Source organism: Cottoperca gobio, chromosome 9 (assembly GCF_900634415.1).
Source record: "Cottoperca gobio chromosome 9, fCotGob3.1, whole genome shotgun sequence".
In the NCBI taxonomy this organism is placed as follows: Eukaryota; Metazoa; Chordata; class Actinopteri; order Perciformes; family Bovichtidae; genus Cottoperca; species Cottoperca gobio.
Genome location: NC_041363.1, coordinates 21,991,096 through 22,009,877, shown reverse-complemented (window position 1 = coordinate 22,009,877; position 18,782 = coordinate 21,991,096). Strand labels below are relative to the sequence as shown.

The following is an 18,782-nucleotide window of genomic DNA, read 5'->3' as shown; positions in this document are numbered from 1 at the left end:
TGCTGTTGCGCAGTTTGTCCACCAGGGGGAGGTAGAGAGCGACCCCACCGTCGCTCACTAGTGAAGCTGCAGTCAAACCATCGGGCTGTAAAGTAGCCAGATTTAGCAGCACTAGACCGGAAAACTGGGGGTTTTTGCTTTCAAAATAAAGTATATTACTGTATAATAAAGCGTTTTTGTCGCACACATGTTCTTGGTCAGAAAAGTCAGGTAAACTACAAAAGTCAGTAATCATTAAGCTTAATGGACAAACGAAAACTTTGAAAAAAGCATGTCATATTGTCTTATATGTAAAACTATTGTTTGTAGGCCTATATACAGTTACTGTCACTGAGTTACAATATTTAGTAAGAGACTAATTTAATCCAGTCTATGTGCTCACTGCACAACAATATGTTCTACAGGCATAAAATATCTCTATCATTCATAAATAACAAGAACAAAACAACAACGTGGTTTACCGTGTGTCTGCCTGTGTGCAAGATTCAAGAGTACTGCAAGGAGAGTAAACTAGGATTTACTACCTGAAAATAAAGACTTTTAAAATAATAAGAATTGTAACATGTTTATTCAAGCGGTTAAAATGAACAAATATGTAATAAATTTGTTCCCATAGACTATGCTTTCCCCCAGTCTCCCTAGCACTAGCCTTGCTAACCAGGTAACCCCCAGTACAGGTTAGCTGTTAGCAACTTTACATCCATAAGCCTTGTTGAGCTGAACTACTCCCAGCCTAACCAAGCCAGGTAAGCAACACTGTCGTGGTTAACTGACTGTAATTGACCATCCCACGGTCACTAAATGTACTGAATAAAGTGGTATAAATAAATTGGTGTTCATTCAAACGACATGGGTTTGTCAAAAGGTGGCTAGCTAGACTGAATAGACTGGTTAAGAAGGCCAGCTCTGTCCTGGGGAGCCCTGTGGACACTGTGGAGGTGGTGGGAGACAGGAGAATGACAGCCAAGCTGTCCTCTCTATTGGATAACATGTCCCCCCCCCCTCCAGGACACTTTGTCCGCACTGTGCAGCTCCCTCAGTGACAGGCTGCTTCTCCCGCAGTGTCTCACAGAGAGATACCATAGGTCCTTTCTTCCTGCAGAGGTCAGACTGTACAATCCCCACGGCCCCTGGTACACCACCACACCAACAACACACTATTCCAATACTGTCTGCAATTATCACTGCCTGTGCAATATTCACTTTTTGTATTCACTTTTTATAACTTTTGCTGTCAAAGTGCAATATTCTCTTTTATAACTTTTGCAATTACACTGTCATGTGCGACTGTACTTATATTATATTACTGTTACTGTATTTTTATTCTATTTAATTGTGTACTCTCTTTACTGTAACAATGTAAATTTCCCCGTCGTGGGATAATTAAAGAATTTCTGATTCTGATTCTGTAGGTCTGTCACAGAAAGGTGTTACAGCAGTGGCTAGGCTGAATTGAAGCTCAATTAACAGAACCCCTAATATCCCATACATTTCTTTTGTAAACATTTTGCACACACAGGGGCAGACTTTGCTATTAAGCAAGGGAGGCAACTGCCTTGGGCCCCCAACTAACAGGGCCCCAAACCGCTATAGAGTTATTATGATGTGCACAGAAGCTTAATTTCAATTAAAGTATTAGAATATTTAATACCACAACATCTGTGGACAGCTTTTATGAAAGTGGCGTGCTTTATTTAAATGATATTAATCAACATGTTTTATATCAAAGCTGTAACAGAGTTTTATTGTGGAAATCGTAGCAGGAAGTCGCTTCACTTTGGCCAGCTGGCTTGATTACGGGTCGCTTTGAGCGCGGTAGCTGTCAGATAGTGGAGACAGACGGAGAGAGCACCCACCCTGGTCGCTTCGTCTTTCTAACTCAAACCCTCCTTCACTCAGCGCCTCCAAAAAGGCATTTCACCGCTCCAACAGCTGCTGGGCGGAGCTGTATTTTAAGCGCAAATTAAGCGAAATATTACCGCAATTTTTTTCGGAGTTGACAAAGTAAAAGAAGCCAGGGGAGAGACATGGCCACGACAACCTGTACGCGATTCACAGACGAATGTCAGCTATACGAGGAGCTGGGGAAGTGAGTATCAGTTGTTTTAATGTGTCTGTGTCGCTTGTTTCTTGTGGGGTTGTCTACTTATAAAGTATAATATACAGAAACGGCAGGAAAGCTGGCTTTCAGGCAGTGCAGAGCAGAGCTGTGCGACTCTGCAGGCCAGCAATACTGTGTGTGCGTTTGCGCGCGCGCGTGTGTGTGTGTGTGTGCTTTTTTGGGATGACAGCTCTCAAAATACGCTGCTCTCTCGCGCTCTGTGTAAGTGAATGTCTGTCTCTAACAGATGCTCGCTCTTCTCAGAGGATGTTGTCATGTATGATTCGAAATCGTCACAACAACTGACTTAAAGTAGACAATAGTGTCAATATCTGCAGTTACATGATGTGCATTTGCTTCACCTTAAAATTCGGAAAAACGTGGGGTGTCAAATGTCTTGTGGTGCAACACAGATGAAAACGGTGAATAAAAAGTATACTTTTCCCCCCAACTAACAGTTGAATGCCCCTTTTATAGCGAGCATGGATTCATAGACCTTCAGATGTGGTAAATACAGAAAATGTGCAGGAAAATTAAATCTTTTATGCTTGCACAGGTGACAGAGTGGTTTGATCTAATGTCCTTTTGAAGAATAAATTAATGTCATTATCAAAGCCAAAAAAAAACTAATTAATGCATTCTCAAGGTCTTAAAATGTACAGGCCATTCTTTTGAGAACCTTATTTGCCTTTGTCCAATTTATTTCTTTACATTTGATCTATGTAAAACTCTGAATGAATGCCATGTAGATGGACACGTTTTGTTTAAGCACAAGTAGTTTTACAGCTACATTGCACATTAAGTGAAGTAACAACTCTCGCTTCCTTAGGAGGCGCTTTTGCAGCATTGTGGTGGCAGATGACACAAGATATGACATTCTGCACCAGGCAAAACAACTCCCATCCATCTCCGTTCATAAAGCTGTATTAACTGTGTGCACATATTTCTTAGAGGATATCTAATGACTTGAAACAGAATTTCTCCTAACCAAGAACCACATCAGTCATAATTCAAAAGATGATAATATTGCAAATATTCTAGCAAATATATATATATATATATATATATATATATATATATATATATATATATATATATATATATATATATATATATAAAAAAGATATAACTATTCTTTTTTGTTAAATTGTATTGTCATTATTAATATTAAATATAATATCATTGTCATCAAACATCTGTCATTTTACTGCATAAAAACATCTGGAGTGGTGCCATATGGCATTGAATGTGAAAAGTGAGTTGTGAATAAAAATAAATAAAAAATCGAGAAAATAAAAAAAACACCTTGAATTTCAGACGGAGCGCGGCAGCACCCCCCCCAAGACAATGGCAGGGGAAACACTGCGGGGAACACAGACTTTCCCTCGCCAAAATGTACCCTCACTTTTTGGATTGTTAATTAGCTTTCTTTTAGACAAGCTAGCATGACATGGATTCCAATGGATTCCCTATGTTGTGTATATGATGCCACGTCTTCACTTTAGCTTTTAAACTAAAAAAAAAGTGGTTCAAAAACCAAGCTTCAGAGGAAAACAAACAAAAAACTTGCTATGAGCCCTGTAAGAAAACACGAGCAGTGTTTTCAAGTTATATTATTTGAGGTCCATTTTTAGATGTTAACAGGTCAACCAACATTTCATTAATTAACATGCCAAGAGAAAGAAGAAGAGTGAAAGGAAGTATTAACACTTACCGTCTTGGCTGGAAAAGTGGCTCTAAAACATAATAACTTGCTGCGTGGAAGACAGAAACTTGAGCTTGGTCGAGGTTAACTTGTTGTAATCAGCATCATCGTGTGCTCATTGGAGCAACAAGCAACACTTTTGTTAAAACTACAGAACATATTGATGGATAACAGAAAAGGGAGTTAGGCAGTAATGAATTCAGAAGTTCATACAGATGTTTCTATATCATGAAACTGGGTCACCATTTGAATTCACTGTACTTGCTCCAGCTGCTGTCTTTAATGAAGTGCTAGCTACACGTTTTTCAGAGCCACCATTCAAGCCTACATGGGTGAGTATTTGATGCTGCAGTAATCCTTTCACCAGATATTTGGAAAGAAAGCGCAGTAGGATGAATTAAGCTGCGGCCAATAGAGCTGATTAGTCATTGTCTCTTGCAGAACATGCTGTTTTCAGCCTCAAATATGGATATTTTCTACTTCTCTCTGTGTTATATCAGATTAAACTGAATCTCTTTGGGTTTGGGACTGACACTACTCTAATATATCCCAAAGCCAGCGAGACTTCATGCTCCAGCCCTGGCTCTTGATTAAAAAATACATTTGTGAAAATGCAACTGATCAAATGTGTAGGCTTGGCTGTGTTCAAAGCTTAGCTTCTAAACAATACACTTCAGTCAAAAGCACTGGCTTTGAAGGTGTGTGTGTGTGTGTGGGAGGGAGGGAGGGAGAGGAAGAGAGAGAGAGAGAGAGAGAGAGAGAGAGAGAGAGAGAGAGAGAGAGAGAGAGAGAGAGAGAGAGAGAGAGAGAGAGAGAGAGAGAGAGAGAGACTAATCTGTTCACCCTGCCCGGCAAAATATCTTTCATAGACTAATCTTATTATTCACCCGGTCACATGAAGCCTGAAGGAAGGAGCCCAGGTGTGGATGGCTTGCCATCCTCATGATAACGCTCTCAGTGACTTTGTAATACTAATCCAACATCTGAGGAGAGCTAATTGTTGCACGCTCTCTCTCTAATGATGTCACTTTCCTTGCAGGGTGTGTGACATTTAAGCGTCGTGTCTTTTGCTTTAGTATGTTTAACCTATTTATTACAATTCATGTCTGCCATGCTGAACTACAAACACCACAGCAAGCTTTGAAAAATGGTCGGCAACTATGTAAATAAAATATGATTCAGTAAATGGGCTGAAGAATGCTGAGACACTGGTAGGATCCTACTCCAATGTTTAAATGTTTATCATATCCTTTTTTCGTCTCAGTTAAACTTGAAGCTTAAAGTTTAGAGTATAGATTTACAAATCCTAATCCTACAGTACGTAAGTCTTCTTCACCACAGGCAGCTTGTGAGACAGTAACTGCACACCAGAAGCTCAGAGTTATCCGGTTACAAAACCCTTGGCTGCTGAAGGCACCAATTCAAAAATAATAATAATTTGATGTCAAATTTTAAATGTCTCCATGTCCAATTTTCTGGGTGTCAAACCAGACTTAGAAAAGTAATGACTTGTTGCCCTATTTAACCGTTTATCTGTGTTAGCATATTTAGCCCTGATGACGGACACTTACCTCACAGAGTGTGAACTTTCCAGGCACAGCTGTTGAGTTTGGTGTCAGTAATTTGGTTGCATGTGTGTGTGTGGCTGGTTTAGGCCATGCAGTGCTCATACACAACTGTGTGTCAGTGAGTTTCTTGCCTTTGGGTCGTATTTCGCTACACATGGTCGCTGTAGAAAAAGCACTCTGTAAGCGCGTTGATTCTCTGGCACTTCTCTAACCAGACAGTTGTTGTTTTTATCAGGTGCTGAAACAGTATTGCAATACCATGTGAAGACTGCTGGGTTTCTCCACATAGACATTTCCCCCAGTGTCTGCTCATTCAGGTCTCAGGTCAGCTGGTCTCGTAACTTTCACCTTTGACCTTGTTGGTTGTCTGTAACCAGTGGCACCAGTCCACCTTTCGCTGTAAACTGTGGCCGTAAGACTGGGCAGATCTCACTTAGGTCAGGCTGTGAAGCCAGTTCTTTCGTCTGCTCTCGGGTTTTTGAAGAGAGATATATTATTGAGTTGAGGCAGATGAAATGTGACCTTTTTATGTCCAAATGCATCCAGATATTCAGTGTTTCCAGTCACAATTTCATTTAAATGTTGAGTTGTATTTTTTCCACACAGCAGCAATTGTGAAAATTGGCTTTGGGAACACATACTAAAGTTTACACAAGGTGTCTGTAAGTGATTATGCTTAGGTATTTGGTGCGTGTGCACCACGACACACTTTTCAAGTTAAAGGACCTATGCACTAATGCTGGGTTTGTGTTTAAGAGCCCACTTTAGCCCCGTCTCTCACACGCCACATGTATGCATGTTATTTAGAATATGCTGACTGTGTATGGGGAACCTCATGGGAGCCTATTAGGAAGACAAATCCTGGCAGCATAGTCTTTTAATGTAGCTCGCTGCAGTTAACGAGAGCAAGTGACATCAGGTCTATTCTCTGTTGGGCAGGAAAAAATGCCAGCTCTGCAGAAAATGTTCTCAGAAAAGCCTTTAGCAATAGTCATTAAGTTGAGCTGAGATCCTTCACCGCTGTCGTTGTCTTTCATCAATAACCTTCAGGTGTGCTGATTATACCTTTCCATTCAAAGAAGATGAATATGGCAATTAGGGAAGCGCAGATATATTCATTACACGTATAGCAATGCACAAAAGCTTCCTAAATGTTTTTTCTGTGTTTTTACAGGGGAGCCTTTTCCGTGGTGCGCAGGTGTGTTAAGCTGTGTACAGGACAGGAGTATGCTGCCAAAATAATCAACACCAAAAAGTTATCTGCAAGAGGTAAGCACATCCATATTCCGGGACTTTTCTTCACAAGTGTTGCTAATTCCATTCGTAACACAAGAGTTGCTGGAGCTGAGACCACTGTGCTGTGTACCTTTTTTAAAGTGGGGTCTCACACAAAAAGAGCATTTCACTTACTAAAAGTACAACGTGCAACCACACAAGAATGAGTCTCATGTTCATAGCTTCTCTGTCCCAGCAGTCACCTTCACACCTACAGCGTAGACATTATTACAAGTGATATCTAACAGCCTCTCATGTGGTGCTGCGTAGGACAACATTGTCATCACATTGGGGTCTATGTATGAGAAAAGGAGGACAGTGGAGTTACACAAGCTTGCGACAGAAAGTAGAAACGCAGCTGGTACTGTACTGTGGCAGCACTACAACTCGAGAACCTGGTCTTCTCTAAACACCAGGTTCACCCTGTTTCTGAGTTCTTCTATTCATTCTGATTGATGGATTCAGTGGTTTTAATTCTGTGTCATGCACAATAGTTTCCATTTCAAATGGGCCCCCAGGGGAGACGAGGGTGACACGAGGCTAACAATCCGATTCCCATTAGCAGAACTTCCCGCTTGCTCCTTTTGGCCTTGTTTGTGTGTTCTTGCTCTAACAACCTGTAACCTGTAACTGGTGGGTATAGCATAAGGCTTTCACTTGCTATGTCCTCCAAGTTTGAGCTCAACCCTCCCCAGGTAGCGTTAGCAAAGACATGCACTGTAGCGTAGAGGGAACCCAAAGTTGGAGAAAACAGGCAAAATCTGATACAGATGAAAATGATATATTACATCATCTTGATGTAAATAATGTGTCCCTGATAAATGAATGGATAAAGTAAAGTAAGCAGTGTTTCATGAACATCTGACTACATATATTATCATGCCAAAGTCCCTGATCCAGGGCCAGCCCCTCGTGTGAACGATTTAAATGAATCCATTATGAAAATACAGCTCTACATTTGACCAAAGCAAGATGGTGGAAGTCATATTCTTGTGAATTAATCTTTTCACTTTTAACATCCTGTTAAAGTCAAGAGAATGAAATGTTTAATTTCTCCCAAATTATTATGCTGAACGCTTTTGTCCTCTTGAGTACCACCGAAGCAGCCACTGCAGCAAAGGTTCATTTCTGTTGCTTTTCCATTAAATGATGAGTTTATGCAGAGATGATATTGTAAAAGCACTAAAGGCTCTTCGCTTTCAGTTCTTAAAAAGTGATTGCTTGTCAATTTGATATGAAGTTAAACTCCTTCCACTGTTCCACTCATTGTAAATAACTCTGGATGAAGCTAAATGCCTCACATGTAATATAATATTTAACCATATAATCATAATGGTTTGCTTAGTTGAAAAGGATCTTTTAGGCACCTTGATTAGTGTCACATGCTGTGCAGCCGGTAACGGTTTAAGCCAAAGCCAAGGCTAAATGCCACGACCATGAAGACCAATCCGGCCCCACAGTGGTTGCTGTGGCTCTTCACAGCAACCACTTGCCCAGTGTAAATCTGTAACTGGAGCCCCACTGCCAAGGCCCTGCCAGGTGGCATCGCACTGACACTTGACTGTTACCCTACACACACACACACACACACACACACACACACACACACACACACACACACACACACATGGGGCCACCGCTTGTGTGTGGTGGAACATTTTAACGGGCATTAGCAGAGGGCCACAACCTAAAATGTGTGGTCATATTGTTAGTCTCCATCACGACTTCATGATTTGTCAGTTAACCTTTTTGTGTCGGTAAAACTTTCTTATTAAACAACTGTTTTTTCAACTGTGTACGGACCATTTATGAAATTCTGCTCTGTATGATGTGAGGATATGATGTGGAACAGAAAGAGGAGGATTTAGGAGATTTAATGCGGCTGAACAGAGATGGCCGCTCTGTGTTGGAGGATCCTCTCCCTGTCATTTCCCCTTAGCGGTGCGCCGCGACCTACTACGCTGCGACCTGCTGCACCCTCTCTCCCTGTGGAAGGGGGATGGGGCTTCAAGCGCGACCAGGACCAACTATGCGAGGGGTCTGTGGCGATGTTGGCAACCCACCTGACCCGTCTTGAAACAGTTTTCCCGCCTTCTTACTTAGCTCTGACCGAAAATGTAATCTCAACTTTAAAACAGGACATTTTTTATCAATGTGAAAGGGGTCACTGCTAGTGCTCAACACTAAACGACAGACATACAGTTAATATCTTAATATTTCCAGTGTAGGAATGTATGTACGCCCACAACAACAAGACAGTGAGATCTTATATCAGAATTGTACTTGTATATAAAAGCAAATAAAAATAAACTAAAACTAATTAATAAATAAAGTGTTTAAATGTATGTCCCATCATCCTTGGCAGCAGTTATGTTCCTCTTGTCATATTTTGACTAGCTGCTTTTAATAAGATTAAACCTATCCTAGATTATCCTGCTGCTATTAGCAGGAGGATAGTTAATCCCAGCAATTGGCTTGACAAGACCTAAAGCAGCACAGAATAAATAATCATTGGACCTATACATTTCACTCGAGCTGCTATATCAGGGAGTGCAGCTTTACAGCCATATTCCTGAGGCACAGCATAATCTCCCTGCTTCTACCTTTGATAGGAGGACTGATCTGACCTGACTGGGTGATGTGGGAGGCTTGCGCTGCGCTCCTTACTAATGGATGAGCTATGTTCTATGAAACAGCGGAGCAACGTTAGAGCCGGCAGAGCTGCTGCATACTACTTCTACTCCAGGTCCTATTCATAGCTCCATGACCTATCTGACATGGGGCTGCTACAGCCAGGTTTTATGATCGTCGCGATGACGTGCTGCTCTACTTTAGAAGTGGGATTTGGTTTAGGTTGTGTTTGTTGTTGTGCTGTTTCTCAGGCAGCAGGTAAGGTCGTGAGCTTAGAGCCCTTGTTGCAGCAACTTAAGAGGAACGTTTTCTTAGGACTGGCAGATGGAGATGGAAGCCGAGGGGAGGGAGAGGTCATGCGGGAGAAGGCACCCCAGGCACTTGGCAGCTGAGGGCCATGCGCCTGTACGCCTACATGCCTTTAGCACGGGACTCTCATCTGACTCTCTCTTTCTCTCTGACACACACACACACACACGCACACGCACAGAGACACAGACACGCACACGCACAGAGACACAGACACACAGACACAGCGATATCCAGACAGCCATTGCGGAGGAGCTGAGACTGTGATGCTCAGCCACTACAAGAAATGACTAAGGATTTCTTGTCTCATAATATTTCTTACCAACACAAACAGCCAGGCTTCTCCTCTGCGTCTAACATTTTCCAATCATCCCACACTATCCGCATGCAGCCGCAAAAAAAGGTTAATGCCAATCCAACACATCATCAACAGGAAATGTAGAACAGGTCTGTTGGGCAAGGCTTCCAGCCAATCACAGAGCTTGTTTGTTGGCAGTGATCTCTGGACAGGGGTTGCCAGACGTTGCTGTATGGCCTTGTAATTCCTCATGAGGGAGAGAGTAGTGGTGCGTGTGTGTGTTTAATGTGTGCGTGGTGTTGAGATTCACCTGCAATGCAGTAGCAGTTGTCTGACCTGGTTTTGGCCAGCAAGCTTTGTGTCAATGTCAAATAACCAGGCCAGATGTAGTCAACTCAGTCCAGTGCGCATTAAACCTTTAGTATTAAGTCTTATTATGAAGGCAAATCACATCAGCTGTAATTACACATTTGGGAAATACTGATTTGTTAGTAATCTATACTTTTTATACTACAAATACAACGGGTGTGCCTAAACATTTTACCTTGGAGGGCTAACGCTGAAACTTAATGGTGGACCACGGGCCAAAAACAAACACCTATTGTATTGTTTTGTATTGTTTTGTATTGTTTTGTATTGTTTTGTTTTGTATTGTATTGTTAAGATGAAAAATGGTACTAGGATCCCAAGTTTCCTTAATTAAAATGCCTTTTGTCCGTGTGCCACTTTCTTTGGTTCTTACTCTTCTTTTTTTTTTTTACTTCATTCGCGTCAAACTGACTTCCTGCACACAGTGTCACTCTGCCTGCTGTGCTCAGATTATGATAAATAATGAATAATTAGGGATTGCATGATTTTTCAATATGTCAGAGCATTTCGAGGATGATCTTCAACAGGCTCAGATATTTAGTTTGTTTCTCTTATTCTATTGCTCGTTTGTCTACTGAATCGTATTACATTTTGATGACACTGCGATATAATTTCCTCCCAATGGTCAAGATTCATCTTAAATTTAGAGGCTCCATTATGATACTATGTCCCTCTGTCCTGCCATTACTGTTAAATGTACAGGAAACAGAAGTCTGCCTCCTAACCTCCCTGACCACAATGCAGTTTATACTCAACATTTCCCAACTGGCAAGAGTCATAATCGTGTTGCGAGTCAAATGTTCTGAACAACGGTTATATCTGGATGTATTTTTACATCTCCTCCCCTCTTGAGACTCACTGGTGATGATTAACCCAAATGTATTCCTCTACGTTCTGCTCCCCCAACACATAGATGCCTACAGACTTCACTAAATGCTGTCCTTGGGTTAGCTCACTCAGTGAACACTCCGTGCTTAATGTTCTTCTCTGCAACCTATCTCCTCTTATCCCCACTTCCCCTCCCCTTCCCCTCAGGACCAGTGCTCATCCTCCTTCATGTCTACGCCCTCTCCTCTCATTTGTTATTTAACCTGCTTCATCCGAAGCATAGGATTGGTATCTGACTGTTGTTTTTACCTTGAAAGATTAGGATTAGGGCATTTTGACTGTATTATTATATTATTGTCTAATGCTATATCCAGATGCATTATGCACTATTTATAAGATTTTGTTAAATTAAAGATTTTAAGACTTTTAAAAAGAGTGTGTTCACTGTAGATGCGTCACCTGCACCCATCAACACTGCTGGTGTAGTAACACAAAGAAACAAGCCAACGCAGTCCCCTCCTTGCAGTCATCCATCCATCGAACCAACAACTCATTTTTATTCTCAGCATGTACGAAATCTAAAGCAAAGACTGACAATCTGATTAGCTGACGATCTGTATTCACAACTACTACTGTGGAAACATCAAATAGGACTGTGACACCTAAACCATCTTGCTATCCCTAACAGAATCCCCACACTCCCCCTCACCCCCGGGTTACCTCACACCGTACAGACCGTGTGCCTTCCTTATGCGAACAACTTGTGCAGAGCAGCCATTACAAAACCTTGTATGAGGTCATTCGCCGTGTTGGCTGTAGGTTTATCTCCAATTGATTCAGCCAGTCTGATAAAGCAGGGATAAAGGACCTGAATAGCGCCCTTCCTTGTTAAAGTTATTATATCTCATCTTAAGCCGCACTCTAGCTGTAAATCCCAAAACAAGTTCTCGATGACTCACACAGCTTTCCAATCTCAAAGGATCCTGAGATGAAAAGAGGCTAGAAGGAACTAAAATGAGAACAGCAGATCCATCTTAAAGGTCAGCCCACCTTAAGTGAGCCTGAGCCGGAGTTGTTGCTAACTTCACTTTTAATCAGCAGCTGGCAATCAAAATTAGCATCTTAGTCGCTCGCGGCTCTTATTTTTTCTCTTTACAGAAAATTAAGAACAAATATCAGAGAATGTTGATGCATGAGGCATATCGTCTTCCTTAATAATAACAGTTATTCTTCTACTTTTTACTATTACATCAAGCTATATAAATTCCACTACAGCCTTCAGTCTTGAAGTCCTACAAAGACGTGTCGACAACAAAGGCCCAGTCTGGCCATCTGGTAGACTAAGCTAAGATGAACCATTGTGCTTACTCAGAGCCAATTCTGTACTTGCAAAGTAATGTCAGCAGATCCCACTGACAGAATGAAATGCGATGCTTGTGCTTGTGACATGTTTTCCACCATTCGACATTGTAGTATGATGGATAACATATTTGGGAGTGTTCAACACAAGCGGACAGTTGGTCATTTTTATAACGTGGGATTAAGCCAGCGGAGGAAAGCGTATGCTTAGTGCTTAGTGAGAAAAAAAAGCGTAAAGATGTGATCGTTCATGGACAAAAGCCATATATGGGGTGCTCTTCCACAAATATTAAAACACATATTATTCAATCATGTATTTGTATCATACTAATAAGCTATTTTGAGGACATGTTATCCCAATAACAGTTTGTAACACAGAAACAAACAAAACATTCAGTCTGTCCATTGCCTCCCCCCAAAACCAAAATAAAGAATTGAAGAACAAATGAATAGAGTGAGAAAAAAACAAAACCAGTAGCAGTCAGTGTTAGTGGTCGATGAAACAACAACAGCAGCAATCAGCAATGTCTTATTCTTTAAACAGAAAGACAGCAACCAGGCTTTATGAATATTAATGGTCCTTCTTTCTTTCTTTCTTCCTTCCTCCTCCTCTGTCACCCCTTTAACACTCCTCCACTCCTTTCTCCGCCTCGCTCCTCTCATCTTCTATGACTATAATCACTGGGCTTACACCTCACTGTCGTTCTTAAATTGCAAGCGTGAATGTGTGCGCGTGTGTTTTGCTAGTCTATTTGTGTGCCTGCTTGTATGCCAGTATGTGTGCGTTTGTGTGTTTTTAAGCCGATGCAACTTGTACATGGGTGTGGGTGAACACATGCATTTCAATGTTTCCGCTGTGCTCTGCATGTCTGCACAGACAGGGTGGTCCAAGCCCTTGTGTGTATCTGAGCACTAAGATAGCTGCTTGCTTTAGAACTATGGATTCATGGCTGCCTTGCATCTTTAAGCTGTTATATGAGCGCACACACATATGTAAATACATGATCGACACGCAGGCGTCGTCTTCTCATCGGACAATAAGTTAGCAGACCTGAAGTCTCACAAGGAATGATATTAGAATCATGTGTCATTCATAAATGTGAAAACGTAAAATGATCTGCTGTATTTTTAAAAAGGGATTTTAACAGTATGTAGGCCTTTTGGTTAATGACGATGTCACCAATTACATTAACATTTTGAATTAGCTTCAGGAAAGTATTTTCAGCATCACTGGTCTTGGTCTAATGCCTTTTGGGAACAGTATGATAAAAATAGGTTGAAAGGTGAAACAAATGAATCTTAAGTTTTCTTTTTTTGCACAGTTCCTGGTTTTATGGATGTGACCTCTAATAGCGCCGCTGTGGAGTAGTTTGTTATGAGTGCGCCAGCATTTTACTTTCACAAGGACGCACATGTACGTACACAAGCGCGGGTGACGCGATCTTGCCAATGGTTTCCCCCTATTCCACTGAACTAGAGGTGGTGGTAATGCACCAACAAAGGAAGGGCAGAAGAAGACTGCAAGCATGTTACCATGGATGTAAACAATACACGTTTCAAGATGTTGATGTTGTTGAATGTTGAGGACGGAAATGCATTCCATGCGGTGTTCAACCTCAACGATACACACAAGTAAAAGTAAAACTGAATTTAAACATAACTTTATTTAGTTTACAAGAAGGCTCCACAGGGCACCTGTCAGGCAATCCATTGAAAACTGTTGACTTTGTCAAGCACAAGTTCAAATGTGTATCTTCAATCTAACCTTTCTTTTACCTCGTGTTGTTTGGTTTGAGTGAATTTCCCAATTTTCTCATCCCCACACTGTTCACAAGTCACTGTCTAATCCTATTAGTGCTTTGTTAAAACGTTCCCCATCCATCAGGGAAGATACTGCACTACACCAATGATCTTAAAACCTGGACAATCGAAACATCTTATTATTGCAGTTCAGCTTTACCAAATTCCCCCCCATTGAGTGGATATACATACTGTACTTTGTAAATATGTGTGTCACAACGGAGTGTGTTTTTTCAAACTTTGAAATAACAAATCTCATCAAAACTGTTTTGATATTTTTACATTTAACCTCATTGTCTCAAGCAGGCTGCCCCAATATCAGGTCAGAATGAGATGGTGGTTTTGCGGTGAGATTTTAAGAATAACTCCTCATTATCTCTCTCTGTCTCCCTCTTTCTCTCTCTCGCTGTCTCTGTCTCCCTCTGTCTCTGTCTGTCTCTCCCCCCCCTCTCTCTCTCTCTGTCTCTCTCTCTCTTGTTCTCCGTCTCCATGTCCCTTCAGATCACCAGAAGCTGGAGAGAGAGGCTCGGATCTGTCGCCTGTTGAAACACTCCAACATCGGTGAAGACATGTCTTTCTATTTTTGCTTTTCTTACCACTAACATCTGTCTGATTCAATTAATTAAAATGCAACCCATCTTTAACTTTTTATGACAAAATACATAACTTTTCCACGACTTTGTTAAGTGAGATCAATTTACTAGTATTAACTCAAAATGTAAACTCATTTATTACAGCTTAATACAAAATACATCTATTACTGATTAGCATACCAAATATAGTAGAAGCAATATGTATAATAATAGTTGTTTAATAGACTCCTTTTAATTCCAGAACCCATTACAATACTGTGAATATACTGCATTTGATGCAAGTGATTTCTGCCCTCACCCTCTCTCTATCTGTCTTTTTCCTTTTTAATTTCCTTGTTAAAATGCAGCATTATTATTCAGAAATGGTCTCACAAAATTGGGGTGCATTTAAAAAAAATGAGTTTATGCCTATACAACTATAAACTATACTCGCATGATAATAAAATAATGATTAATACTCTGAGAATCAGACATTTATCTGTCAATCTGTTTCTCTTTCTCCTGCAGTTCGTCTTCATGACAGTATATCAGAGGAGGGTTTCCACTACCTCCTGTTTGACTTGTAAGTCACACTCTCCCTTCTCTTCCTCCTCTTTCCTCATCTCTCCGTCTCTGTCTCTCTGTCTCTCTCTCTCTCTCTCTGTCTCTCTCCCTCTCTCTCTCTCTCTCTCTCTCTCTCTCTGTCTCTCTCTCTCTCTCTCTCTCTCTCTGTCTCTCTGTCTCTGTCTCTCTGTCTCTGTCTCTCTGTCTCTGTCTCTGTCTCTCTCTCTCTCTCTCTCTCTCTCTCTCTCTCTCTCTCTCTCTCCTCTCTCTCTCTCTCTCTGTCTCTCTCTCTCTCTCGCTCTCTCTCTCTCTCTCTCTCTCTGTCTCTCTCTCTCTCTCGCTCTCTCTCTCTCTCTCTCTCTCTCTCTCTCTCTCTCTCTCTCTCTCTCTCTCTCTCTCTCTCTCTCTTCCCAGCTGCACACTTGCTTCCTCCCTTTGTGCCCACTTTTCTTCTTCTTCCTCCTCCACCCGGATTCCCCACCTTTACCTCAAAAACAATTACATAACTCTTTCCTATATCTCCCCCAACACCACCCACACCCTTCACATCCATCTCTTGGCAATTCCCTCTAGTTTCCATGGTAACAGTGTGTTAAAGGGGAGAATTAGGGGGGGGGGGGAGCTGTAGGAATCCTTGCTTTATAGCCTTCATAGCCCCCCACCTCCTTCCAATCCAAGCTTCCCAATATTAATATATTTGTATGTGTGTGTGCGCAGGGTGACCGGGGGTGAACTGTTTGAAGACATCGTAGCCAGAGAGTATTACAGCGAGGCCGACGCCAGGTAGGAGAGCAGCCTTCACTCGTTGTATGTGTGAAAGAGCTTCTCCTTGTCCTTAAATGGTCTTTGTCTTCTGTTGTCTTCTCTTGTCTGTTTTCTAGTTTTACGTATTTCTCCTTTTCTTTTGTGACTCTGCTTTACTCTCTTTTTCTACTCTTCGCTCCTTTTCTTCTCACTTTCCTTTTTACTCCTCTTCCCGTGTTCTGCTCCTCCCATCCCTACTCTGCATGTTTTCTTATTCTTTGCTTATTTTTTATCTTGACTTCTGTTTGTTTTAACTGTCCTCTTTTGCTTCTGTTGCCTTGTCTCTGTTTCCCTTCTACTTTACCAACTCTCCTTCTTATTTTTCAATTTCTCCTTTGCCACAGTACTTCATCTCTCACACACACACAGGAGCAAACGTTATGGCCAATCCAAGGTTTGACCATTGTTAATCTAATCATCTTTTTAAAACAAATCTACTTGTTTGGGTTTTGGATTTTCAATTACAATCTCCTTCTCTTGTTCTTTTCTTAATTTTCATTCAGCCCTCTTCTTTCTTATTCACACTCCACCACCACCACCCATGCTTTTTTATATCTTACTCCCACCACTTTTGAGTCATCGACACACACACAGTTCACTTTAACCAATGGTGGAACAGGAAATGGAGTAGTGGGGGGGTGGACAGACAATAGACTGAGAGAAGAGTGAGAGAGATACTTGACAGTTGTGATGTGGGCGTTAGTCCATTCAGCAACATTACAAGTGAAACTGAATAGTCTGATCTTGTTGAAGTTCATGCCAGTATGGCCCAGTAAATGGTTATCTTTAGCTCTCGTCTCTTCACCAAAGCCGTTTGACTTGTAGCGTGAGAACAGTGAACCTTAAATATCCAATGTTCAGCATTAGATTTTCATTTTCCTGAACTAGAATAAATTGATGTTCTGCTTTTGTCCAGATGACTTCATGTGGTCATGAGCAACTTGACACTTGAAACTTTTATGTCATAATGTCTCTCTGATATCTTTGGGTAGAAAGTGACCCCAGACCAGTTTTCAACATACGCTGTAGTGCATAGTGGTCTGATATCACATTGATGGTCTGTTCTGTTCTGATTAGTCTGTTCCATTAAATATAAATAAGAGATGCCGCTCTTGCTCACCTGATAAATGCATTCACATCATTACTTTTTATTTGGATTGTATATAATGCTAGAATGCTGTATAGAAACAGTTTTCATTCATAGTATCCATCTATTTTACGTACCCATGTATCCTATTCCGAGTCACATTGTCGTGTCAGTTTCAATCCCAGTGTAACCCCAACTATTTGAATTGTTACAGCAAGTAGACCATTAACAATTCTATTGTGGGCAAAAGTGGCAAGTTTTGGCTAACAGTTAAGCTTTTAGTAGTAAATATGTAGTTGTGCTGTTTATTGCAAAACATTATTTTAAATGTCTGTATTGTATATTATATATTCCTTTTAAACTAAAATATGAAAACACAAAGTTTTGCATTAAGGGATTTGTATTATCCAGCAAAGTTGAGGCCAACATAGAGACTCTCTTATACATGTGCATCTGTCGTATGTTCACTGTAAGCGGCACAAACATTATTTGCAGTTGAAAAATATATTTGCAGTTGCGTGCGTGCTGTAGGCTGCCATGTAACTGAAGTAGTGGACGCTACAGTCCTTACAACTGCCAATCGAAACCCCTTGGTGATCGCTATCCTTCCCACTTACCTTCTTACCCTTGCAGTTCTCAACACACACACACACACACACACACACACACACACACACACACACACACACACACACACACACACACACGCTTCGCTTTCCCGTCCCTTCGTTTTTTTAAATGTCAGTCATCCAGGCCAGTGCTTCCCCTCTCTCTCAACCTCACTCCCTTGGAGACCAGCAAGAATTGGGACTTTAATTAGCTACAATAATTAGTCACACACACACACACACACACACACACACACACACACACACAACACACACACACACACTCTCATAGAGACCCCAAACTGTTCTGCATCCCACCTTGTCGCCCCCTGTCAGAGTTCCTCTTCAGTAATGTTTGATTGGATGGAGGCCATTATGAGTAGAACTAAATGACACCTGCTTCTGAATCGAGGACTTTTTCCTCACGGACTCAAAAACAAAGTTCCAGCTCTGTTGCTTTACAAAGTTGTTTTGGCGAGGATTATGGTATTTTGTGCAACCAATTTTATTTTAAGGAAGCTTAAAATCTTAATGCGAGGTGTTTTGAGTCTGAAGCTGCTAGATGCTGCCCTGGATATGCTTTAATTTCCAGGGTGTATTTTAGAAGATTCTCTTGTTGTCATACTTATATTTTCCTCCTCACATATTTTTCTGGTTCACTGAAAACATCTTTCTCATTCTGATTCAGTTTGAAGTGATTTTACTTTACCCACAAGCTTGGCCATGCTTTATTTCAATATAGTGTGTATTTTAATATTGAAAGGATACTCATGTATAAACGACAGTGAAAGGGTGCCCTGTGTTGACACACAGACTGGATCTGTAATTGATTTTCCTCTCAGGCTCACGTTACTTTCCTGCAGAGAACAGTGGGACATTGTAGCCCAAAGTGCTGAGCAAGTCA

General features: G+C 41.2%; 1 protein-coding gene across 20 annotated transcripts in view; it reads left to right on the top strand.

The window, feature by feature from the left end:
* Window positions 1-1,835: 1,835 nt before the first annotated feature.
* The window catches only part of camk2b1 (calcium/calmodulin-dependent protein kinase (CaM kinase) II beta 1), a 61,042-nt gene continuing 44,095 nt past the window's right edge, over window positions 1,836-18,782 (top strand). For all 20 annotated transcript variants that reach the window (XM_029439476.1, XM_029439474.1, XM_029439472.1 and 17 more), the window contains exons 1-5: window positions 1,836-2,089; window positions 6,549-6,643; window positions 14,745-14,804; window positions 15,344-15,398; window positions 16,097-16,162. In XM_029439476.1, the coding sequence (XP_029295336.1) occupies window positions 2,028-2,089; window positions 6,549-6,643; window positions 14,745-14,804; window positions 15,344-15,398; window positions 16,097-16,162 (338 nt within the window). In that variant the 5' untranslated portion in view covers window positions 1,836-2,027. The remainder of the gene's footprint in view (window positions 2,090-6,548; window positions 6,644-14,744; window positions 14,805-15,343; window positions 15,399-16,096; window positions 16,163-18,782) is intronic.